This window comes from Mytilus edulis, chromosome 2 (assembly GCF_963676685.1).
Source record: "Mytilus edulis chromosome 2, xbMytEdul2.2, whole genome shotgun sequence".
Lineage (NCBI taxonomy): Eukaryota > Metazoa > Mollusca > Bivalvia > Mytilida > Mytilidae > Mytilus > Mytilus edulis.
In genome coordinates, this window is record NC_092345.1 from 29,675,240 (window position 1) to 29,702,954 (window position 27,715).

General features: G+C 31.4%; 2 protein-coding genes across 2 annotated transcripts in view; both read left to right on the top strand.

The window, feature by feature from the left end:
• Positions 1 to 27,715, top strand: part of LOC139511914 (uncharacterized) — a 42,939-nt gene that overhangs the window by 11,301 nt on the left and 3,923 nt on the right. The window contains exons 9-20 of the mRNA XM_071299065.1: positions 833 to 997; positions 2,347 to 2,414; positions 2,955 to 3,037; positions 8,519 to 8,622; positions 10,140 to 10,335; positions 10,715 to 10,839; positions 13,690 to 13,791; positions 17,150 to 17,273; positions 18,823 to 19,016; positions 20,019 to 20,271; positions 24,096 to 24,181; positions 26,153 to 27,474. Of these exons, the coding sequence (XP_071155166.1) occupies positions 833 to 997; positions 2,347 to 2,414; positions 2,955 to 3,037; positions 8,519 to 8,622; positions 10,140 to 10,335; positions 10,715 to 10,839; positions 13,690 to 13,791; positions 17,150 to 17,273; positions 18,823 to 19,016; positions 20,019 to 20,271; positions 24,096 to 24,181; positions 26,153 to 27,474 (2,822 nt within the window). The remainder of the gene's footprint in view (positions 1 to 832; positions 998 to 2,346; positions 2,415 to 2,954; positions 3,038 to 8,518; positions 8,623 to 10,139; positions 10,336 to 10,714; positions 10,840 to 13,689; positions 13,792 to 17,149; positions 17,274 to 18,822; positions 19,017 to 20,018; positions 20,272 to 24,095; positions 24,182 to 26,152; positions 27,475 to 27,715) is intronic.
• The window catches only part of LOC139511923 (putative protein-lysine deacylase ABHD14B), a 140,412-nt gene continuing 118,689 nt past the window's right edge, over positions 5,993 to 27,715 (top strand). Inside the window, exon 1 of the mRNA XM_071299090.1 lies at positions 5,993 to 6,042. Within this exon, the coding sequence (XP_071155191.1) occupies positions 6,040 to 6,042 (3 nt within the window). The 5' untranslated portion in view covers positions 5,993 to 6,039. The remainder of the gene's footprint in view (positions 6,043 to 27,715) is intronic.

Consider the following 27,715-nt stretch of genomic DNA (forward strand, 5'->3'; position numbering starts at 1 on the left):
CAACAGTTTAGGAATTATGGGTAAAAAAGGTCCAAATAAAACTTTTTTTGATTTCATCAAAAATTGAATTATTGGGGTTCTTTGATATGCTGAATCTAACTGTGTATTTAGATTCTTAACTTTTGGTCCCGTTTTCAAATTGGTCTACATTAAGGTTCAAAGGGTCCAAAATTAGTTTGATTTTAACAAAAATTGAATCCTTGGGGTTCTTTGATATGCTGAATCTAAGCAAGTACTTTGATTTTTGATTATGGGCCCAGTTTTCAAGTTGGTCCAAATTGTGGTCCAAAATTAAACTTCAAGTTCTAAGACCACATTCATTCAGTGTCAGAAACCTATTCTGTCTCAACTATTTAATCACAATCCAAATTCAGAGCTGTATCAAGCTTAAATGTTGTGTCTATACTTGCCCCAACTGTTCACGGTTCGACACCTCTTGGGTTGTATCAAGCTGCGCCCTGCAGAGCATCTGGTTCTTGCATGTGATGGTACAAATTAAACATTGCTTTTACTTCAAACTTAGTACAGTGTAACCTGTCTTATCTGACACCTGAGTATTCCAACATCCTGCTTTAACCGACACATTTTCTATGTGCTATTTTCTATGTCCCAAAATATGCCTATCCTTGCAGAACAAACTTGAGTATTCCTACACCCTGCTTAATCCGTCATTTATTTCTGGTCCCTCAGTATGTCTTATAACACAGGATACACTGTATATCTAAATCTCTGTTTTACAGTAACTACAATTATATATTTTCCAGCAGAATCTTTGATGACATGTCATTTGTTTAGCTTGTGGCAATATATTTGAATTTTATGTATTTTTCAGTTGAAAAATTTACGTGATCCCACAGAGTGTGAGTTGTACTGGAAAAACTCTCTGAACCCGACTATAAATAAAAAAGATTTTGGAAAACCAGAGAAAGATAAACTGAAAAAGCTAGTCGATAAATATGACAATAAGAATTGGGTAGCTATATCTAAGGAGCTTGGGGTAAGTCATTTAAACCAAGAGAAAGAGTTTTGTTTATGTATATTCATAGTCTAATAAAATCTGGAATTCATATATTTTCTTAAGTATCAATTTTTATAGATTTAGGAAAACATGCATTTTTGTTGATATTTGAAAAAATCATGGTTTTACCATTGTTTGCATACACAGTCAATAGAAAATTTGTATTTCGTTGAACATTTGACTTCATGTTTGACCTTTACCAAAGAAGCCCACAAAAAGTAGTACCCAACGAAAGAAAATGAATCCACAGTGTAAATCGTTAAAATCTTCACCCTAAAGACTTTCAACATAACGTTCAATCAGAAGGTTAAGCAGGTGCACCTCTCTCAGTTTGTACCCTTGTTTCTCAAGAAAAAAACGTCCCTGCTACTTATAATCTAGTTAGACTTATACTTCATATAATACAGTGATGTTTAAGGACTAGAAATTGTAACTCCTTAAATTAAGCCTCTTATACTGAAGTCTAATGGATTTTGTAAAAAATGCAAGAAATATAGATTCTTCCATTGTGTCAAGTGGGATATGAAATTTATTTATTTGAGACAGTTAAATTTACAAATTTAAAACAAGATGCTCACCGAGCATTTTTAATATTCAAAATTTAACTGTCAAGGGTTGATAAATGTATTGCACAAGATTTGGTGGAATCTGTTCAAAAAGATGTGTTTTTTCCATGCGAAGTCATCAAGCATGACATATATATAACAATAGGAATTTCAGAGAAAATCAAGAAAATTTGACGTCATTATCTAATTTTGTCCAATAGAGAACTGATATCAAACCTTAATTTAATAAATAAAAATAGTCAACAGGTCAAGAAAAGGATAAATTGAGTAAGAATTAGAGAAATAGCTTCTATTTATGGATCTAAGACTGAAATGCTAAATTGATACTGTAAACCAACTTATTTTCATGCATACATTATTTCACTTTTAACCCTTTTATTCTGACTTCACCAATTTATTTTCTCACTTTAATTATCTAGATTTACAAACCTTACATATTCACTATTATTTCTGTTTGTGTTATTTTTTGTACTCAGGAAAACAAATCATGCACCAAAATTGGTTGGTGATGTTCATTGTATAACTATATTGGTTGGTTATGTTAATTGTATAACTATATTGGTTGGTTATGTTAATTGTATAACTATATTGGTTGGTTATGTTAATTGTATAACTATATTGGTTGGTTATGTTAATTGTATAATTATATTGGTTGGTTATGTTAATTGTATAATTATATTGGTTGGTTATGTTAATTGTATAATTATATTGGTTGGTTATGTTAATTGTATAACTATATTGGTATTTCCTATTCTTTTTCAGACAAACAGAACACCTTTTCAATGTTTTCAGTATTATCAACAGCATTTGAATGAATTATTTACCAAAAGGTAAGAAGTGAATTATTTTTAATAAAGGGGTAGAGGAGGGTCACAGTACTCAAGGCTTGTTATATACACATGTAGGAGACACTTCAACTTTGCGTCACTTAAGGGGGCTCGCGGGTATAAATCAATTTTTTTTTTGTAATATAGGATTTCGCTATATTTTTTCATAAATGAACTTTATCATATGCTTAATAGAAAAATGAAATAAAAAAATGGGGTCACCATTCATTTAAGTTCACAATCTGCCTCCGAAAGAAGCATACATTTTTGTTAATGTCCTTTTTTTCTGTTGAACTAATTAGAGAAATAGAGGTAATATGGAAATAACTAAATTTTAGAAATCGCTTAAATTTTATAAGTATTTATGTACAGCTTATTTGGACCAATAATAAAAGATATAGGTCACCGATGAGTTAAAAAAGATATTTCCTTTTAATGCCTAAAAAATAGCATTTTTCCACCAAAAGGGAGATAATTTGGAGCTTTTTCAATGATATAAATATTTTAAAAGTCATCTGACTTGAGATTTATTATATTTTTTAGGGATTGGACAGAGACGGAGGACCAAATTTTAGTAGATGTAGTAGATAGCTGTAGAGTTGGCAAAATTATTTCATGGACCCAAGGTAAGGAATATTCCATTAAAAAATCTATCAGAGGGTAGGATAGAATTGATGATTTTTTTAACATTAGTTATTGGTCATATATTATAGGATTAAACGCTTATTAAAGCAATTTATCAGTGTATAAATTCGACCAATTCACTCACAAACAAATAAAAGTCTCAAGGACGTTACATTTATGATATGTTTGTGAGTGACTTAGTCCAGTTTATACACCAATAAATTCCTTTAAAAAGGGGTTTAATCCACAAATTCTTCAAAATTGGAGATGGAGAAAAAATATATTTATGTAATTGAATAGGCCTGGCAAATGGATATATTTGTTGGTTAACGCAAAAATATGTACTCAATGAAATTTGCTATCTGATAAAAAGTAAACTGCAAAAACTCTTATTATCATTCAAACGAATGTCTTTGTGTATTATATTTTTGAACGATTAACGTGCAGTGAAAATAAATTTGGTTACGTCGGTGTTATTATCGCCGTCATCTTGTTTAAATTGATTATGAAAAGAAGTTTGGTCAACGTCGTCTATCAAAAAATAACCAACGTCAAGATCAACTACTGGAAGTTCTCTTGACCAATCATATCAACCTATTCCCTAATTATGCAAATCATATAAACGTATTCCCTAATGTGCAAATCAAATGAGAATTATGATTGCATGTTCATTTGATATGTTCAATAATACTCAAAGAAATATGTTTGATTTTTAGTGGAAGAAGACGTCAAGTCTTCTGAAGACTTAAGGGGCTGACCATTGGCATTGAGTCTCTGTATGCCGCATTCATTTCGTGTATTACAATTTCAAAACAACTTAAGATTCCGGACACCGATTTTTACACATGATTAGGCATCTGAATCATTTAATTTGTAAATTATGATTGTAAAACAATCACTATCGTAAATATGACCCTTTTATTTATGTAAATTATTAGATTTCATCTCATCCACATGAACGTTATTTGTTTACTTGTAACAGGATGTTTTAACTGTAGATATTTGTATTACGCATGCGTGAATTTGGTAAAGGGACAACTCGCCCTGTTTACAAGTTCGCCCTTGAAGTTACGAATTTGCAATCCTGCAGACCAGAAGATTTTGTTTTTATATAAAAAAAAAAGGATATATAAAGTGTTGTCTTTATTCATGGTTTTCCTTTGTCATGTGAATTAGATGCCCTTCGTAACATACATGTGAACCTCCCGACGGGAGCACAAAACTCCCGTTTTAGGGGTCTCCTCCCGTCCTCCCGTTTAGGAGAAAAAACTGCCGTGTATGAAATATTTCATGAATGAAAATTTTCAGACGCCATATTTGATCATTTCTTACTACTGTACGGGTGTAATTGACACCTGTGTTAAATTTTACCTGAACATCAAAGAAGATGTATGGCTTCACCTGACAGCTTGGGTGTCAAACATACTGGTAATCAACGATGTTTACCTCCGGCTAACTGCCGTTGTGTTATCAAAACGATGTGTATTGGGAATATTGAAATACTTTTTTGTTACTTCCCTTTGTTTTATCCTGTTTTCAGTTATTTTGCTTTTAAAAATGTAAATTTAAAAAAGACTATAAATGATTAATATTTTAATCAAATAATCATAAAAGGATGTTGATTAAATGAATTTAAATGATTTTGGACAAATAAAAAAATTAAAATTTATAAATTATTTTAGCAATCTAGACCTCCTTTCAAGGATTAAATTGAAGTTTATATCATAAATTTGTTTATTACTGATTAGAAGCCAACATACAATATGTGCAACAGGGCTGTAACTAGGGTTCGAATTCAGGGGAGGCAGGGGTTTGGGGGCCGCCGATTGAGCCCCCTTTGTGCCCCCGCCGATTTTTTTTCTCTCAATCATTGGCTAAAAATTACCCGTTTCCCTTCGATTTCATTTACTTTAAGAAACATCAGTATTGCTTGAACCTGGAAGCAACTTTTATGCAAAAACAAGCTGAGATTGCTGTTCGGGGTGAGCCAAGGCTAGCTCCGTCTTGAAGGCTGTATTTTGACCTATAATTGTTAACATTAAATACATTGTGACCGTGGATTTTTTTCTCAACTGATATGGCCAAAATTACCCGTTTTCCTTCGATTTCCTTACTTTAAGAAAGATCAGTTTTGCTGGATCCTTGGAGCAATTTCATGCAAACAATTATTATCTGTATTTTCTGTATTTAATTTAGAAACTTGTAAGTTCAAAAAACATATTAAGCAAGATTATAAAACGCAAGATATTTTTTTTTATCGAGGATCTTGAATTTCAATATTGTTGAAAGCTGAACAGACATGTATATAACTACAACCAGGGACTTTCTATACTAGTCTAGTATATACTTAGTATAGAAAGTCCCTGCTACAACGAATGGGAGTGTTTACCTACTAAGGCATTGACCATAATGTTCTCTTACGATCGGGAAACTTAAAAAAACGATCCAACAGCTGATTCAGCCGGTAACGAATTTCCGAATCTTAAAAGATTCACAATACAAAAGGAACATATCCTCTGCTTAAATAATCGAGCCCCCAAATAGATGTGAATAGTTAAGTTTTTATTCAAAATTATCGAAAGCAAAGTTTCATATGTGTTCTCATACGAATACTGACCCCCTCAATACTGAATAACAGACGGACGGCCACACGAAAAAAAAAATAAAACAAATACTGAAACGGTTTACTTTCGATCAAAAATCCGAAAAATGACAGACATATCACGTATCATGATAACACTGTTAAAACTGTTAACTTGTGTTGTTTATAATATAAATTCAAGTTCTTCGTGTACATATTGTCAATATTTTATTGTTTTATTTTTTTTTTAATCATAACTCTCAGATTTTTCTATATATATCCCTTATTTGTACTTATTTGTACCATATATATACTAATATACCATATTTATACTCTAAATATGCATGTTTACTATCAACGTGAATCTTCGCTCTATAGTCGAGATTCACGTTGATAGTAAACATGCATATTTAGAGTATAAATATGGTATATTAGTATATATATGGTACAAATAAGTACAAATAAGGGATATATATAGAAAAATCTGAGATTTATGATTAAAAAAAAAATATAAAAAAAAGGGGGAGGGACTATTTGGGGCTCATACAGGATCCTGTCCTCAAGCACCTGTGCAACTAAACTAATAAAAGGTCTAGTAGTTAGATTAATTCCTAGTAAAATCTTCAAATTTAAATTTGTAAATGTTAGTATATAATAGATTTTATTGTATAAGCTAAGAAATAGCAAGACATTTTACACTGTTTTTAAGTCTTTTTAAGCTTTCTACAAATATGACTTTCATAATGCTTAAAAGCCATGCAGTACTAGTGTTAGTGTATGTTATTTTTTTAATTAATTAACGATGTTGCAAATATACATGTGGAGCTTATTTCTTTCTTATTTGTCTATACATTTACAAATGATAAGGAGATGGAGACATGAACAAAAATATATACAGATAAGATATATAAATATAATGATTCATTTGCAAGCAGTGAACAATCATTTGTCAAAAACAAAACAAAACAAAACAAGAAACAGATTCTTCTTATTATTTTATTTTATTCAAATAGAGAGGCAATAAGGGAACTATAAACATTACAATTTGATGGAAATTTGAAGAAAAAACACAATTTCTACATCATTTGGTTACATTTACGACAAAATTAATGTTGATAAAAAAACATGATGTTTTGACCATTCAGTACTTAATAGATGCATAGTTCTTGGGGAAAAGTTTCATCAAATAATATGAATATAAATGACTTTTTTTGTGCTCATTTTTTACAGTGGGTTGTGATGATCTTCCAGTTAGGTTACCCTCATTTGGAGTGTTGTTCCCAACCTGTTAAAGGTCCATCTTTGTGCATAATTCAAAATTGGAAATTTCAACAAGCATCTAATATTCTTAATCTGGAAAATAAACCCTGGTCTGCTAGCTTCATGTATATTTTTTCTACCGATTTAATATATAACTAGAATCATGCAAACAGACTTAAGGAAAAGGCATGTAAGTTCATCATACAAATATGACACTTTTTCTAGACAATCCAGATCTTGCAAAATACGTCGCTAAAAATTGTAACCTTTAAAATTGTTGTTGTGCAGTAAAAACCCATATGGGAACTTTCAAAAGTTGGCGGGTATGTAACAAGTCTTACTATTTTTATGCTCCATTTATGGGCAATATGTTTTCTAGTCTGTCCGTCCGTCCTGCTTCTGGTTATAAAGTTTATGGTCGAGGTAGTTTTTGATGAAGTTGAAATCCAATCAACTTGAAACTTAGTACACATGTGTTCCTCTTGATATGATCTTCTTAATTTTACTGCCAAATTAAAGATTTTACCTAATTTTCATAGTCAACTGAACATAGAAAATGATTGTACGGATGGGAAATCCATGTACTTATGACCTTTTCTTGTTTGAAGAAAAAAAATACATTTTAACAATAATGGAACAAAGCAGTCTGGGTAAGTGGGGCTGCTTCTATGGTAATTCAAGTTACCTTTTATTCACCTTCTTCCACCTCAGAGCTATCAGCTCTTTGATTAAGGATACTGTGTAAGTCATTGCCTACTCTGAAAATGTTACCAAAATCTGTGACTAAGCCTATTTTCTGTCACTTGACCTTTAAATTGGTTTTTTGCTGCTTTTCAAACACACAGCATTAAAGAGTAAAAGCAAAGACTGGTCAGCTCAAAATGTCAGGACAATGTATCTGGGAAGGGTAATATGTCTTCCTGCTGATTGTTACTTTGTGAACTAGGACGTTAAAAATTCAGCTCACTGGATAGGTGTATAACAAAGCAGGATTAATTTTAATATAACATTAACATGTTCTCATAAATATGCATGTACTTCACCGCTGGACATTAAACAGCCGTTCATCATAATCTTCAACTGAATAGAAGACTTTAGTTATAGATTACTGTATCATGTGGGATGAAAGATACTTTTCTGAACATTGCTGAAATAGATAGCAGTAGATCCTGCTTATGTCTAGTCCATGTTAATGATTGATAAAAGGAAACCTAAAATAGACTGAAAACATGTCATTTAGATTGGTATCAGATAATTGATCTAAATACTGAATAATAGAAAAGAAATGCTTTTTTATGGTTAATTTATATTAAATTTCTTATGTGTTGATTTCCCAATCTGGTCCACAAGATGAGCACATTTGAATTAACATTATACAAATTTTATCCAAAAGTATACAATTATAATATATTTACATTTTTTATATAGTATTTAACAAACACAACTTGATCAAAATACACAAATGTTTTAAAAACACATGACAAAAGCAAAAAACACTAAATGCACTACCTGTACAGCATTGTTGAAATATTAATGAATAATTTGAAATTTGTCAACATACCACAAGCTTAATTAAGGGAAAACATGATCATTGATTGAGAGATGGATTTGACTTTAATATGACTCTTAATTTCCATTTTAGTGTCATATTTTATCGAAGGCAGAAGTTCAAATCAGTGTGCATTGCGTTGGGCTCAGATAAACCCAGAAATCAAACGAGGGAAGTGGTCTGATGAAGAAGATACGGTTTGTATCAAAAATATAGTAATCAATAGTCTTAACCCTAGTACTGCAGGACCTCCCTATATCGACGTCCTAGATAAGTTTTGTTTACTGCCGGTCGTCGATATATTGACTACTTCCGGTATTTCATTTATTGCCGGTCGTCGATATATAGACTTTCTATATATGGTCAGGATTTTCGGTTATAGCCAATCAAATCATGCAGCTATTCTTATTTTTAGTCAATATTACGTCAGAAGAAGGATTTCCCCGTAGAAAGATGTTTTCATTGGTTGCATCCAGCATTCCTTTCTAAAATTATTTTGATGACAAAATAAAATTTGACCTCGTAGTTTGTTTACATTCGAGTTTGAAACAATGGAAGTCGTCAGAGAAGTAGCGGACAGAGATGAGTTTTTATGTGTTGAAGAAATAATTCTTAATGATGATGTGAAATAAAGGATTTTTATGTTTTGATGAGGATGATCTAGAAAATGATGAAAAAATAGTGACATTTAACAAGTGGAAACCTGGATACACATGGTCTCGCTTTTGATGCTGTAAAGAAGTTAAAACTCTGCCGTTGGACAAAATCCAGTGATCTAATGATAGATTTCTTTAGTTTAATTATTGATTAAAATTACATAAATAAATTAGTTGAAGAAACAAACCGATACACTATAACTTTTTTTCGTCGGAAAGGACAATAACATTGAAACCACACTCGTGGTTCATATTCAAATTACCAGGGTTGACAAGAAGTCATGTTTCACGAAATAATGAAAATATAATATTGAAACAGCTATTTGACATTTAAGTGCTAATTAAATTACATAAACAAATATGTTTAATGATCAAATAAATAAAAACATAATTTTTCTACTTTTATTTGATTTAACTAAATGATTTCATAATCCACTGTCACTTATTTTACACTATGAAATTCTGCATTCAATTCTGCAAAACAAATACATTCAATGTTATTTTCTAAAATGTTCAGAAATTAAAGAAAATTAATAAAACAATAACATGGTGTAAAAGTGATAAATTTCTGGAAAACAACTCGGCACAGTGAGATGCAGAGGCTAATTAGCATCATGGCACTGCAGTGAACTGATAATCTTTTTATAGCTGGCAGTACTAGGGTTAAGATTAGGCAAAGATAATACTGTAAATTACGAAATTGTTTGATGTATATATTTTTTCAAAATTGTAGCAATATTTGTGTGCAACGTTTCCAAAAATTGCAAAAAATAATAAATCTCACATTTGTGAGACATACAAAGCTAAAATAAATAATCTAAAATTTTTCTGAATGTACAGCATTTGATCGAAGGTTTTTTAAGCATTTGTGAAGAAATCAAAATTGTTAAATTCTCTTTTTTTTCATAAAGATCTATACACCATTATTCCTTTTTTTTTAAGGATTGTCACATTTATTAGACTCTTAAGAGTAAATTAACTCTGACAAAGTCAAATGGGGAAACACATTAAAATTGATATATGTTTTTATGGTAAAATTTGGGATTTTTTTTTCACAGAAATTGTTATGTGCAGTATACCTCTATGGAGAGAAAGAATGGGAGAAAGTAGCTGAATATGTACCTGGCCGAACTATCCCACAGTGCAGAGAGAGGTACAAGTCATCATTAGATCCTAAGTTACGACCTCCAGACTTTTGGACATATGAGGAAGATAAACAGTTGTTGATGATAGGAGAACAACTTAGAAAACCAGGTATTCTTATTTTTATTATAAATGTATATTGCCATAAAGAGGTGCATTCATATTGGTGGGTGGTGCCTTTGTTGAAGAATGGTGTAAGTGGTTCATTCACAGGGATCACTAACCTCTGAGTTACCTCTCAACTCTAAACTTGTGTGCTTGAAACCTTGCTTGTAACTCGTATATGTGTTTTGTAGATGAATAAATAAACAGGTCATATATTTCACTTGAAAATGTTGTTTGGACAAATTGCCTTGTTTGAAGGTTTCAGAGGTTGGCAGGTATGCTTTTAATAGAAATTTGACTTATTAAAAGTGACCTCACACAAACATGAATAAATAACAGAGGAATCGTTAGTATCCATCCTATTTAATACTTAATTTTATTTTAGATGGAAAAATACCATGGTCAAAATTAGCAGAAAGGTTGCCAGGTCGCACTGATAATATGGTTCTCTCTCGCTATAAGAAACTACAAGAATGGAAGGAGAAATGTGGATGGTTAGAAACACAAGATGTAAGCTGAATGATGATTGTTTTAATTTGAATCTGTGTCAAAGGTTTACATCAGCAATATCTTAAGACATGTACTTTAAATCTGACAGGGCCACATAATTATATGAAGGGAAGGAGGGCCGCCTGGTCAAGACTCTTAAAATTGTAAATAATACTGTGGATTCATTTATTATCGTGGTTATCAATTTTCGTGGATTATGGAAATCTTGCATTTTTGTGGATATTTGATTTCATGGTTTTGTCAAAGTCTGTCTACAACCCAATAGAAGATTTGTGATTCGTTGAACATTTTTAAAAATTCACCTGTACCAACGAAAAACCACAAAAATTTGTATCCACTGAATAATAATTAATCCACAGTACAGAAAATCAACATTATGAGCATCTTGCCTTAGTAATTTCTCAGATGGACTTGAAAATCAATGTGAATAAAGTTTTGGTATTTGCAAAAAGCAGAGAACATTGTTTAGTCTGTAGCAATTGGTTTTACATGGCCAAGTTTCTGAGTTTTTTTTCAATTTAACATTTAAAGAAAGCAAAATGTTGACTACATCTAAAATAATTTAACACAAAATGTGTATAAACATATAATAATTTTCACTGTTTTGGGACTTTAGTCTGTTTTTTGCAAGTTGGTTTACAGACATAAGCCCCAAAAAGTTAGGGTAGGAGGAGGGAAAATAAATAAATTAACTTGATCTTTCCAGGTTTTGGGTTTTTTTTGTTAAGAGATACCAGCCACAAAAAAATAGGGTAGGAGGTAAAAAAAATAATAATTTGGAAGATTAAAGTAGCAATTTAGAATATTGAAAAGCAATTATTTAACATTTCAATCCAATTACAAACAATTCAACACTAGTTTCATAGATGAAGGGTATGTATTCATGAAAAGTATTTTTTTTTAATTAAAGAAATGCAAAGAATTATATAAAAAATAAATGAATATCTTAATATGGTCAGATTATTTGAGTGTTACAAAAATACTTGAAAACTGCTTATTTACAGCTGCTGCTTTACCTTTAGAAATAAGAAGCTTTCCATATAATATCATTCATAAAAGTACAAATGTAGGCCTATTTTTTGCAACAATAAAAACATAGGGGCATGTTGCATTTTTGGGCATTCACATGGCCTTGTTTACAAACACTGTAGATTCACACTTAATTCCTTTACCGACCCTCATTACTTTTCAACCCTGTAGTAAAGAAAATGAGTACATTCAGCATTCATTTATTAAACTCTAGAACAGCTAACCAGTAACATCACTGGTCTACGATTATTTATTGCAGTAAAAGCAACCAGAATATGAAATGTGAATCAAAAATAACGTTTAATATTTTCTTAGTTAACTGGTAAATATGAGGTCAGCTGAAATAATTTTTTAAAGACAAATTTGTGTATTTTAGCTCACCTGACCTGAAAGGTCAAGTGAGCTTTTCTCATCACTTGGCGTCTGTCGTCCGTAAACTTTTACAAAAATCTTCTCCTCTGAAACTACTTGGCCAAATTTAACCAAACTTGGCCACAATCATCCTTGGGGTATTTAGTTTTAAAAATGTGTCCGATGACCTGGCCATCAAACCAAGATGGCCGCCATGGTTAAAAAAAGAACACAGGGGTAAAATGTATATTTTGACTTATATCTTTAAAACCAAAGCATTTAGAGCAAATCTAACATGGGGTAAAATTTTTGATAAGGTCAACATCTATCTGCCCTGAAATATTTAGACGAATTGGACAACCTGTTGTTGGGTTGATGCCCCTGAATTGGTAATTTTAAGGAAATTATGCAGTTTTTGGTTATTATCTTGAATACTATTATAGATAGATATAAACTGTAAACAGCAATAATGTTCAGCAAAATAAGACCTACAAATAAGTCAACATGACCAAAATTGTCAGTCAACCCCTTAAGGAGTTATTGCCCTTTATAGTCAATTTTAATAACTTTTTCGTCATTTTTTGTAACTTGTACAAAAATCTTTTTCTCTGAAACTACTGGGCCAAATTTAAATTTACTTGGCCACAATCATAATTGTGGTACATAGTTTAAAAAATGTGTCGGATGACCCCACCTACCAAACAAAATGGCCGACATGGCTAAAATTAGAACATAGGGGTAAAATGCAGTTATTACTTTATATCTTTGAAACTAAAACATTTAGGACAAATCTTTCAAGATTTAAATGTCCATCAGAATAAGATCTATCCCTTCACAAATTTTCAGATGAATCCTACAACCCGTTGTTGGGTTGCTGCCCCTGAATTGGTAATTTTAAGGAAATTTTGCAGTTTTTGGTTATTATCTTGAATACTATTATAGATAGAGATAAACTGTAAACAGCAATAATGTTCAGCAAAGTAAGATCTACAAATAAGTCAAAATGACCAAAATTGTCAGTGAAGGAGTTATTGTCCTTTATAGTCAATATTGAACAACTTTTCGTCATTTTTGTAACTTGTACAAATGTACAAAAATCTTCTTTTCAAATACTATGGGCCAAATTTAACCAAACTTGGGAACAATCATTACTAGGGTATCTATTTTAAAAAAGTGTCTAATGATCCCGCCTACCAACCAAGATGGCCGACATCAGTAAATACAGTAACAGGTGAGTGACACAGACACAGGCTCTTGAGAGCCTCTAGTTTTATTTGAATTAGCTAAAATTTGTGTCTTACAGTGGATCCATAAACCAACTTTTTAAATGAAAACATGAGCACATGGGCAGTTCAGTTTTATACGGAAGAGAACACTGATAATAAGGGAAACAGTGGTAATCTCTTCCCATTAGAGTAGTGTAGACCTATCAAGCTCTTTGATTTTGCAAGCTTTTTATATCATTTTCAGGAAAAGACAAAAATGGATCTTGGTTACATAGACTTGGAAGCATTGTCAAAGGGAAAAGGAGAAAGATTTGGAAAAAAATTTCGTACAAAATCTAATGATAAAGTAAGGTTATAATGTACCCTTCAGTATTATTTGTTATAGAGCAAATTTAGGGAATACATCTAGTGTCTACAGTTTTGTTTCTGTTGACAATGCTAAAATAATGTTATCATTTTGCCCCTTATATTAGGTCCAATATTTAAAGGTTGAAATTGTTTTAAATAAATGCATCAATCTGAGAGGAAGAGAAATTGAAATATTTTTGTCAAGCTTTTCTTGAAAATCTTACCTTACACTTGAATATGTAACAAATAAATTGATAATTTTGTTAATCTTCTGTATTTATGAATATAGGAAATATAAATCTTGAAGTTGGCAAATTAAACCTAGGAAATATAGATCTTGAAGTAAGGCAAATTAAACCTAGGAAATATAGATCTTGAAGTAAGGCAAATTAAACCTAGGAAATATAGATCTTGAAGTAAGGCAAATTAAACCTAGGAAATATAGATCTTGAAGTAAGGCAAATTAAACCTAGGAAATATAGATCTTGAAGTTAGGCAAATTAAACCTAGGAAATATAGATCTTGAAGTTAGGCAAATTAAACCTAGGAAATATAGATCTTGAAGTTAGGCAAATTAAACCTAGGAAATATAGATCTTGAAGTTAGGCAAATTAAACCTAGGAAATATAGATCTTGAAGTTAGGCAAATTAAACCTAGGAAATATAGATCTTGAAGTTAGGCAAATTAAACCTAAGAAATATAGATCTTGAAGTTAGGCAAATTAAACCTAGGAAATATAGATCTTGAAGTTAGGCAAATTAAACCTAAGAAATATAGATCTTGAAGTTAGGCAAATTAAACCTAGGAAATATAGATCTTGAAGTTAGGCAAATTAAACCTAGGAAATATAGATCTTGAAGTTAGGCAAATTAAACCTAAGAAATATAGATCTTGAAGTTAGGCAAATTAAACCTAGGAAATATAGATCTTGAAGTTAGGCAAATTAAACCTAGGAAATATAGATCTTGAAGTTAGGCAAATTAAACCTAAGAAATATAGATCTTGAAGTTAGGCAAATTAAACCTAGGAAATATAGATCTTGAAGTAAGGCAAATTAAACCTAAGAAATATAGATCTTGAAATTAGGCAAATTTAATAATCAAGTCAGATAGTTCATTTGTTGTATAAAAAAATGTTGGCAAACAATCTTCTTGTTGACACATGAGCTTTAAATTTTAGGTAGTTTTTCCCACTGAATTTATTTCAAAAATAAATTACAACTAAATACTATGTCATAAAAGGATTTTTTTTTATGTAGATCTATGTTAAAACATAGTACCCTTTTTTCTATCGAGTCAATGTCCTAACTATGACTCATTGTCATAATAGCCATCAAATCCTTATTTTATATTCTAGTTATAGCCATTCAATTATAATATGATATTTAAGCTAAAAATAGGAGCCATATTAGACCTTAATCTTAACTACTACTTTGTGAAATTATTATTAATTCTAATATGACGTGCTTCTTTCGCTTTGTAAACAACACTGTGATAAAATTCTCGATATATCTATACTTATTGACACTCGGAGATATACATAAAAATTTCATTAAGGGATGAAAATAAGTTTGATATTTATGTTACGATTTAAAAGCTATCAATATACTTATTTAAGTTGCAGTATAAACAAAATATAAGGTTAATGTCACAAAAATATAAACTTTTTTGTAACCATCTTAATTTGTATATTATTGTATTAAAATGGATTTCTGAGGTAGCTTTTGTTTTATATACTGATTTCATCAAGTCAATATGGCAGCACTTTAGTTACGAAATGTTAATTTTGGATTTGACGGTAGCTTACAAGAAAAATATGTAAATTAAAAATGGCAAATATTGGGTTTAAGAATTAAACCTATTTTTTTCTAGCGGTTATTCACAAAATAATCAATGCAAGCTAAAGATTTATTAGAATTTTGTTTGAGATTTATCTAACAGGGATTAAAACAGCAACACAAGGCATATCCACCCTTGCTTCAGTTTTTATACGCCTGTCGTCTTTTAGACGGGACGTATTATGGTATACCGTTGTCCGTCCGTCTGTCCGTCCGTCGTCCACACTTCGGACAATAACTCAAAAACACTTTCACCAATTTCCATGAAACTTAAGTGAATTGTTAATATCTATTGACGTAAGCTCCCATTCGTTTTTTTTTAATTTCAGATTTTAAGTTTTGGATTTATGGGGCTTTATTCATAAAAAAGGGGGGATTTTCAACACTTCGGACAATAACTCAAAAAGGCTTTCACCAATGTCCAAGAAACTTTGGTGAATTGTTTATATCTATTGATGTAAGCTCCCTTTCAATTTTTATAAATTTCAGATTTTAAGTTTTGGATTTATGGGGCTTTATTCATAAAAAAAAAGGGGGATTTTCAACACTTCGGACAATAACTCAAAAAGGCTTTCACCAATGTCCATGAAACTTTGGTGAATTGTTTATATCTATTGATGTAAGCTCCCTTTCAATTTTTATAAATTTCAGATTTTAAGTTTTGGATTTATGGGCCTTTATTCATAAAAAAAAGGGGGATTTTCAACACTTCGGACAATAACTCAAAAAGGCTTTCACCAATGTCCATGAAACTTTGGTGAATTGTTTAAGCTCCCTTTCAATTTTTATAAATTTCAGATTTTAAGTTTTGGATTTATGGGGCTTTATTCATAAAAAAAAAGGGGGATTTTCAACACTTCGGACAATAACTCAAAAAGGCTTTCACCAATGTCCATGAAACTTTGGTGAATTGTTTAAGCTCCCTTTCAATTTTTATAAATTTCAGATTTTAAGTTTTGGATTTATGGGGCTTTATTCATAAAAAAAAGGGGGATTTTCAACACTTCGGACAATAACTCAAAAAGGCTTTCACCAATGTCCATGAAACTTTGGTGACTTGTTTATATCTATTGATGTAAGCTCCCTTTCAATTTTTATAAATTTCAGATTTTACATTTCCGTGTTATGAATTTTTATGCTTAAAAAAGGGGGGATTTTCCAATTTTGGGACAATAACTAACACTTTCACAAAATTTTATGCAACTCTGATAAATTTTTTATATCTATTGACATAAGCTCCCTTTCCATTTTTATAAATTTTAGATTTTACGTTTTCTTAAGTAATGAATTTTTATACTTAAAAAAGGGGGATTTTATGAAACTTTGGTGAATATATTAATGTAACATCCCTTTTGATTTGTATATATATTTCTAGTTGATTATATAAATTCATTTAAAGCATAAAAGACAAGTTAAAAGAGCAACGGGCGTATCATGCGCTAAAGCGCAGCCCTTTATTTAATGCTTCCATGAATTATTTCTTAAATGACTCATGAGTACATGTACTTTTATTTACAGTCAGTGCTGGGTATATCAAAACAAAATCAAGAGGATTACAGAAGATTATCTAAGGCACTATCTAAGTTACCTGTGGTGGAATATAGATATGATTATATAAAGCAACTAAAGGATACAAGAGAAGGTAGGTCCATTCATCTCATAGGTAAATGATAAGAGAGAAGGAAGGTTCATTCATCTCATAGGTAAATGATAAGAGAGAAGGTAGGTCCATTCATCTCATAGGTAAATGATAAGAGAGAAGATAGGTCCATTCATCTCATAGGTAAATGATAAGAGAGAAGTTAGTTCTATTCATCTCATAGGTAAATGATAAGAGAGAAGGTAGGTCCATTCATCTCATAGGTAAATAATGAGAGAGAAGGAAGGTTCATTCATCTCATAGGTAAATGATAAGAGAGAAGGTAGGTCCATTCATCTCATAGGTAAATGATAAGAGAGAAGATAGGTCCATTCATCTCATAGGTAAATGATAAGAGAGAAGGTAGGTCCATTCATCTCATAGGTAAATGATAAGAGAGAAGGTAGGTCTATTCATCTCATAGGTAAATGATAAGAGAGAAGGTAGGTCTATTCATCTCAAAGGTAAATGATAAGAGAGAAGGTAGGTCTATTCATCTCATAGGTAAATGATAAGAGAGAAGGTAGGTCTATTCATCTCAAAGGTAAATGATAAGAGAGAAGGTAGGTCTATTCATCTCAAAGGTAAATGATAAGAGAGAAGGTAGGTCCATTCATCTCATAGGTAAATGATAAGAGAGAAGTTAGGTCCATTCATCTCATAGGTAAATAATAAGAGAGAAGGTAGGTCCATTCATCTCATAGGTAAATGATAAGAGAGAAGGAATTTCATTCATCTCATAGGTAAATAATGAGAGAGAAGTTAGGACCATTCATCTCATAGGTAAATAATGAGAGAGAAATTAGGTCCATTCATCTCATAGGTAAATGATAAGAGAGAAGGAAGGTTCATTCACCTCAAAGGTAAATGATAAGAGAGAAGGTAGGTCTATTCATCTCATTGGTAAATGATCGGAGAGAAGTTAGGACCATTCATCTCATAGGTTAAGGATAAGAGAGAAGTTAGGACCATTCATCTCATAGGTAAATGATAAGAGAGAAGTTAGGTCTATTCATCTCATAGGTTAATGATGAGAGAGAAGTAAGGTTCATTCACCTCATAGGTAAATGATTAGACCAAAGATAAGTCCCTGCCACCTCACAGGTTATAAAGTATAAGACAAAAGATAGGTCCAGTCAAACTCATGGGTAAATATTTTTATAGAGAAGATTGGTCCCTTTATTTCACAGGTTAAGGATTTACCACTCAACAAACAGCTTAATTTCATCTTCAAAATAGACACATTGTCTGCTGATTTTATACCAATTTTAGTAGATCTAATATCAGCTCCAAATTCTTAGATACCAAATACGATGTGAAACAAGTACACACACTAACGTTTTCTGACTTAACTGTAAAACAAGAAAGCTAAAAAAAAAATTTGGTCTCTTGTAGAGGTTTGTTTCATTGGCAATCATAGCACATCTTCTTTTTTATATTTAAAACTTGTAGCTGAATTGCTTCATCTGTTAGCAATTACTTTCATATCATTAGCTTTAATGTAAATAAGATTTACAAAACAAGAAAAATTTTAAACAATCTTTTTTTCTAGGTAATTTGGTTGTACCAAGACCACCACTGATGTATCGTTACACAAGAAGATTGACCAAAAATATATGGACTCGTAAAAAACATATGAAGAATTTAGTGGAGAAACATCTTTCAAGTATAAATGTTACCAAACCAGAGGACAGAGTATTGTTACCGGAAAAAACTGCCCAAGAATTCAAACCATTCACATCACTGGTAAGTGTTTATAATGATTAAAGTACTGTATACTGTTTGTCTGGAAAGAAGATTTTTTATGAGAATTTTCTTAAACATTCTCTTTTAACATAGCTTTTGAGTTCACATCCTTGCAAAAAGGGAATAAATTGTAATGTACGTCAATGCCAATGTCATGTTTAGCAGGGTTTCCCCCATGTCAATTTTCTCTTTCACCACCTCTTTTGCCAAAACAATATATTTTTTCGCCATTTCAATTTATTTTTCCCAACTAACATAAACACATTTTTCATATTTTTCAATTTTCCTTTCTAACAAAAAATCTGTTTGACCCATTGCTGTCTATGATAATTCTTCAAATCTTTTATTTTAATCTACATTGCAATAAATAATCACTAAACATGTACTTTTCACAAGATACTATAAAATTGAAATAGAGATTCATCTTCAATAAGTTTAGCAGATATATATTTTCAGTCTAGTTGGAGGATAAAGACAGATTTCTCTTAATAAAGTTCTTTGTAGCAACAGTTTTCTTTGCTTGACCATTGTAAAAAGAAATTGTTGCTTGAAACAAGTGCATCACTAAAATGGCTGTAAAGTCGGAGAGATTCGAAATAAGTAAACAAGATTGATAAAAATGAATTGTTACATTTCTTACGCCGAATTCTTTCGCAAATAATGAATTTTAATCGCAACATTTTTTTCACTAATATGGTGACCATTAGTGTAAACCCTGTGTTTAGGCTGTTCAAATTAACTCCCATGTCTTACGCTTTTTCTAATGAATACACACTTGTGGTAGAATACCAATATAGGGAACAATATATTTTAATTTATTGAATTGATTTTAAAGTGCAAGTAAAATAGTTCTACTGAAACGTTTTATAACTTTAATGCACATATTTCTACTTCTTATTTTGTTTACACTGAAAAATCAGCAAATAAGAGAGTTTTCATTTAATTAAAAGATTTCATATGCCAGGGTTAAATATGATCCTTAATGCATTTATCTATTTTTAGAGTGAGAGGCAGATGAAGAAAGTCCAACGAATTTTGGAGAAGAAAAATCCATGTGAAATTTCAGTTAAAGAACTGCTTGAAACAACCAATAAAGAGGCCCCAGTACCGAATGAAACAGTCACTGTCAGACGTGACAGAAAAAATCGCCTTGAAGCTGAAATTGAGAAGAAAATTATGGACATATTGCAGTTTAAGCATTGTTATATAACTAAATGGAGGAAGCCTTGTGGTCGTCCTAAAAAGTTTTATTTTTGTGAGTTAATATTGATTTTTTGTTTAGAAAACACCAGCCCAGTTTTTTGTCGAGCCTGCAACTTTAGTTGCTGAACCCTCGACATAGGGATAGTGACATGTCCATTGTCTTTGACGTCATTTTCATGGTTTAGTGACAACTTGAAATTTAAAGTTAAGATTTTTTTGAAATGTTAATTTCTTTCTTATTGTGAGTAATAGAATAACTATATTTGGTATGTGTGTATGCCCATCAGACAGTTTTCACTTGACCTCAACCTAATTTCATAGATCAGTGAACAAGGTTAAGTTTTGTAGGTCTAGTCCATATCTTTGATATTATAAGCAATAGGTCTAGTATATTTGGTGTATGGAAGGATTGTAAGGTGTACATGTCCAACTGGCAGGTGTCATCTGACCTTGACTTCATTTTCATGGTTCAGTGGTTATAGTTAAGTTTTTGTGTTTTGGTCTGTTTTTCTTATACTGTATGCTATAGATCTACTATATTTTGTGTATGGAATAATAGTAAGTGTACTTGTCCAACTGGCATGTGTCATCTGACCTTGACCATATTTTTATGGTTCAGGTGTCAAAGTTAAGTTTTTGAGTTTTGGCCTTTTTTTCTAATACTATATGCAATAGGTCAACTATATTTGGTGTATGGAAATATTTTATGATGTACTGTCAGTCTTGTAGGTTTTATTTGACCTTGATCTCATTTTCACAGTTCATTGCTCAGTTTTAAGTTTGTGTTTTGGATTGTTTTTCTTAAACTATAAGCAATAGGTCAACTATATTTGTTGGAAGGATTGTCTGTCTTTCATGGTTCATCTGACCTTGACCTCATTATTGGTTCATTTGTCAATGTTTAGTTTTCTTGATTAAGTTTGTTTCTTAGAAACTATAAGCAATAGGTCAACTATATTTGTTGTATGGAAGAATTGTCTGTCTAGCATGGTTTATCTGACCTTGACCTCATTTATTGGTTCATTTTTCAATGTTTAGTTTTCTTGATTTGGTTTTAGAAACTATAAGCTATAGGTCAACTATATTTAGTGTATTGAAACATTGTAAGGTGTACACATATTTTTTGTCTGGTTTGTATGAATTTGACCTCATTTAATTGGATCATTTTGAGTTTATGTGATAGTTGTAGTAAAGCTTTATATTTAGGACTATCAACATATGCATGATATCAATATTTAATAAAGAAGTCTAGATATTTCAGCATGTGCACTCTCGTGCAGAATAGTATTTGAAAGCTTTTTGTATGAGTGCAAATTTGAAGGTTGTATAATGGTATAATGGTATGATAGTCATTTGTGTTGTCTAAAGACATTTGGTTTCTAACAATAACTTGAGTGCATGGTTCTCTATGAAATAATACCACAAGGTTCCATACCTACAAAATGATTTTTTGAGGGTTTTTTTTTTGTCCTAACTTTTTAAAAATAGGGAACATAAACAAAGATTTCATGTTTCTGGACAATATCTTGAGTTTATGGTGACTTGAGTAACACCGGTATCATTCAGATTACAATTCTACCTTGACAGGTAAGTTTGTATTTAGCCTATAAAATACTTATTTAGCCTTGAGAATTGAAAGGTCAGTTTCCCATTCAAACAATAGAAGTTGATAAATTTGGCTTCATGCCATTTACCTTGTCCAAAATTAAGGTAACTTTTGTTATTGTGATATTGTTAAAGTACAAAAGAACCCTATATTCTGACCAATACTAAAAACTTTGTGCATCTTGATTTGATTGTTAAAAATCTGTTAATGTTGAATTTTAGGGTTTATTTTAGGCCTTTTAATTGCAAATTTCTTTACATGGTAGGTTTTTTTTTTCAGATATAAAAAAAACTATCTGCTTGACTGTTATAGAAATAGACTATGATTTCAGGTTATCTATTACACTGTCTTGTTTTTTGTTTACACCAAATCTGACAGATTATTATTTAGTTGCAAAATATTTTAAATGAGAGCTGAATTTTTTTCTATCAATGTGAACAAGAATGAAGAACACATCTTGGTCCCAAAAAACCCATCATCAACCAGCATATAAAATTTCAAATATTAATTTATTATACTAATATCAGTTGAAATCTCAAGCCACTGTTTTGCATGTTAACAATGTAGGTCATGTCCCAACAGAAAATCAATAAATATGACAGTACAATGTACTCTTCTAGCACAAACACATACATGTAAGGTCACTGTGAAATAGACATCTAGGGCAAGAAACAGTCAGTTATACCAAACCAGTTTGACTAGATGTCTAGTTTAAAACCAGTTTGACTAGATGTGTCCTATATTTTGACAATGTAAATGACATGAGGACCTGCATGGGTTTTTTTAATATCTGTATTCTTTAAATTTTTAGGGCATTTTTCTTTTAATAGCCTTAAAAATAAATCTTATTCTGTAAAATCCTCATGAAAATGATTTTACTATATAGTCTTTCTGTTACAAGATTATTTATCAATTATGTACATTGATCATTATATTATCAGTATTGCATTACAGTTACCTAAGTTACCTTTTTATTTAGCACAGTTATTCTTTATACTTTTGCACCGCATTATTCTCTATTCTTTATTTTGTTGTTCATTTTCTCTATTCTCTATTGTGTTGTTGCTATTACATTTATTCTCTATTCTATAAACCCCATTCTGACCCTTATAGGTAAACTTCTATTGTATGAATGGGATAAACTGACCTTTCAATTCTCAAGGCTAAATAAATATTTTATAGGCTAAATACAAACTTACCTGTCAAGGTAGAATTGTAATATGAGTGATACCGGTGTTACTCAAGTCACCATAAGTCTAAGGGTCTCTATGAAATTGTACCTCAAAGTTAATTTCCTAAAAAAGAAATAATGCGACTGGATGATTATCGCAATATTAAGAACTAGATTCTGGTATCTGTTAAATAAAAGTGAAAGCATATTTTCTTAAAATTGTAAGTATTAATCTTGCATTTTAGTCTGCTCTTCAAAAATGGCAATAATGAATGCACGTAATAATTTCTAAATTTACAGTACCACAAGACCATCCAGCCTAGACATGTTTATTATACTGTTGATTTAGAAAGTATTGTGTTGTTTTCATTAATGCATAAAAGATGACAGTTTCAAGGTTTAATAATTAATAATTTCAGTGGTGGTTTTCCTTTACATAGTTTTTGCAAGCACATTTATTTAATCTTGTATTTTTACAAGTAATCAGTGATTCACAGCAATAAATCCTCACAAAGGAGTGACCATTGTTTGAAATATATATGAATATTTTTATATCAAGGAGAGCAACACAGTATCTCTATTTTTTTATGCCCCACCTACGATAGTAGAGGGGCATTATGTTTTCTGGTCTGTGCCTCCCTCCGTCCGTCCATTCATCCGTCCGTGCATCCGTTCGCTTCAGGTTAAAGTTTTTGGTCAAGGTAGATTTTGATGAAGTTGAAGTCCAATCAACTTGAAACTTAGTACACATGTTCCCTATGATATGATCTTTCTAATTTTAATGCTAAATTTTAGTTTTGACCCCAATTTCATGGTCCACTGAACATAAAAATGATAGTGCGAAGTTCACGTTCAAGTTTTTGGTCAAGGTAGTTTTTGATGAAGTTAAAGTTACCTCAACTTGAAACTTAGTACACATGTTCCCTATGATATGATCTTTCTAATTTTAATTCCAAATTAAAGTTTTGACCCCGATTTCACGGTCCCTTAACATAGAAAATGATAGTGCGAGTGGGGTATCCGTGTACTATGGACACATTCTTGTTGTCAAATATTTTTTAAAATTTAAAATTTAAAATTTTTTTTTTTCTATTTTCAGTTCATCCAAATGGGAAAAAACCTTCAAAATTTGAACCTGAAAACACAGTACAGTTGAGTACAGTAACGTCTACCTTACTTTTCAATGTAAGTGACAATTGTTTGACATACATCAGAAAACAAATTGCTTGCTTCTGATAACTTGTGTAACCAAGTAATGCTAGAAATAAAATTGAGAATGGAAATGGGGAATTTGTCAAAGAGACAACAACCCGACCAAAGAGCAGACAACAGTCGAAGGCCTCCAATGGGTCTTCAAAACAGTGAGATAATCCCACACCCAGAGGTGGTCCTAAGCTGGCCCCTAAATAAATTGTGTACTACTTCAGTGAAAATGGACGTCACACTAAACTCCAAAACATAACAAGAGGCTCTCAAGAGCCTGAATCGCTCACCTGATTTTTTTTGGTTTAATCTCTCATCAATGATTATTTTGGCTTTTCAATTTATTTAAATGTTTTTTGAATCGTCCTATTTTCTTCAAAAGCAAAAAAAAATCATTTTCTCCTATGTTCTATTTTAGCCGTAGGAGCTATGTTTCTTGACATACAAGGAAATGAAATATAAAATTATACTAGATACTCTGAAACTCTGAAACTCATTTAGCCTAAGTTGCCTGAAATTGATACAGCAGTTTCATAAGAGAAGATTTTTTAAAGTAAGTCAACATGATGAACAAATTGTGAAAAAAGTCTTTAAAGGGCAATAACTCCTAAAGAGGTCAATTGACAATTTTGGTCAAATTGACTTATTTGTAGATCTTACTTTGCTGATCTTTTTTGCTGTTTACAGTTTATCTTTATCTATAATAATATTCAAGATAATGACCAAAAACTGCAAAATTTCCTTAAAATTACCAATTAAGTGGCAGCAACCCAACAATTGGATGTTTGATTCATCTGAAAATTTCAGGGCTGATAGATCTTGACCTAATGAACATTTTTACCCCATGTCAGATTTGCTCTAAATGCTTTCGTTTTTGAGATATAAGCCAAAAACTGCATTTGACCCCTATGTTCTATTTTAAGTAACGGCGGCCATGTTTTTTGACGGATCAAAAATCGAAGTGCACATTTTGTGCAGGATATACTAAGGAACAATCATATTAAGTTTCATTCAAATCCATTCAGTAGTTTCAGAGGAGAAGATGTTTGAAAAATTGTTAACGACGACGACGTCGACGACGACGGACGCCAAGTGATGAGAAAAGCTCACATGGCCTTTTAGGCCAGGTGAGCTAAAAATGAACTAAAATCAAAAAAACATACAAGACTGACACATGTTTATTTTCTTAGCCTACCTGTCCAAGAAGAAACAGCTATAAAATGAGTCAAATATGGCTGAATTTTAAAAAAATACTCCTTATATGAGTTAGTTCCCCTAAGTGAAGAATTTCACCCATTTTACAACATTTTGTGTTAAAAGCTATAATGGATAATAAAAAGTATCCATAGTTTAGATCTACAAGTATTTATTGGCACCACATAGTGATTTCTATACTAATTTCTATAATTTTGCAATTACTTGTAAATCTAAATAAATAGGTATTTTGTTCACAGTAAAAAGGAACATCAAATTCACCAGTACAAGATATACAAAAATGTGTACAAATAAGCAAACAATGATAACTGACTGCAATAAAACAAAATGATATCACAATGGTATTTTCTTACAGGTGAGTGATGCAAGCTCTTATGAGCCTCATGTTTTAAAAACAAAGATTCTGTCAGATTGAATTTTAAACGAGAGATTGTGTTGTAGTTAATATAAAAAATGATTCAAGCATTTTCTGTGTTTAGTTAAGTTCACAGTTACTTTTGACATATGCTGTATTATTATCTTTACGACAAAATGCCAGATTTTGATTGAATAATACAAGGGAGATAATTTATTTCTGCAATTATTCTTAAATTTAAATAGATAGGTATTTTGTATACATTAAAAAGGTATTTTGTATACATTAAAAAGGAACATCAAATTCACCAGCACTTTTTATCATATCGTTTTGCTGAAATTGCTAACTTATTCAAAAGTAAAAAATATTTTTTCAAATTTTAGGCCTTAGAAATAGACGGGAAGAAAGCAATGGAAACTTATCCAACTCTAATTGCTAAAAAGAGGAAGCTTTTAAAACCGGTATATGAACTCTTGGGTAGATGTTTCCCTAAAGCACTACCAGCACCTTCCCAAGTAGTACAATCAGGACCACATGGAAGCGGAACAAAAAGAAAAAGCTCTACGGAAGATGATGAAACCTATAGACCAAAAAGAAAAACACGTCTTACACCTGCTACTCCCATTGAAGAAGGAGAGCAAAAATTGCCAGATGAAAGTATGAGTAGAATAGTGAATAACATCATAGAAACTACTCGTCGTGATGTTCTAAGGCAAGATAAAGGCAAGCGTGGGTCTTCCCCAACCTCTTCAGATGAGACTCAGTCAACCTTTAAATCACATAGGAAGAGAAAATCAACTAACTCATATGTGATATCTGATCAGCAGCCAAAAATTATAACTGTCAATGTTAATCCAACTTCAATTAAAACAACATCACAAATGAAAATGCCAAAAATAGTTCAGCTAAATACGCAGAAATCGACTACGGGTCCGGTTCCAACAGCCCTGATAACAAATGCAAACACTATACAAAATAAACCTGGACAGCAAATTGTTAAACTGGGACAATCTCATCTACTCGGTGCTAACACATTGAAGCCTGGTCAGAAGGTACCTACATCCTCACCACGTGTGATAGTGTTGAAACAGGCTCCAAGAGCACAAGGACAAAACCGGTTTCCTATATTACCCCCTTCTGTGACAACAATTCGTGGATATGAAGAATTGATGTGTCAGACTAACTTGTTAAAGGCAAGAGCAGGGGACAAATATAATCCCTATTTCTACTTTGAAAAAAGTCAAGTATTGGAAAATAGAGTGAACCCTGTTATGAATGAGAGAAATATTGATTCAAGACTGAATTTTGTTGATAAAGTTGATCGTGCATTAGAAACAGGAGCCAGGAAGGTAAATGCTGTATTAGCAGGTAGGAGTCACAGACCAGACAAAGCTGGTAGTTGGATGCACCCAAGGAAAGATTTGTTAAAAGACCTAAGGCAGTCAGAAGAATATATCAAACTGAAAAGACGTTTTGATGCTCTTTTTATGTGGCCAGCTTTCTTATCTCTGTTAAAGCCTGACGAGGAAAATTTCTTTGATAAACAAGAACAGGAAGAAAAAAAATTGGTTTCGTTTGATGAGTTTATTGAATTGGAGGAGGAAGAAAAAAAACGAAAATTGATGGCAGAAGAAGCAAAAGAAGAAGAAGAAGACGAAGAAGATATTAAACCTGCAATGGAGGTTGAAACTAAACCAAAGTCAAAGTAAGTAAAAAATATTAGACAGCATGAACTAGTAACCAAAAAGCTCTTGTAAGCAAATCATAAGTATGCCTTACAAACATATAATGGAGTAAAAACCAAAAAGAATGAGAAACCAAATAATAAGTAAGTCAAAGTTCTCTGTCAAACATACACAAAAATGGACTGGAAAGCAAAAAATAACTAGAGTTAAACACTATACAGAATGGATTAGAAACCCCATAAAAAGTAGGTGAACATAAAC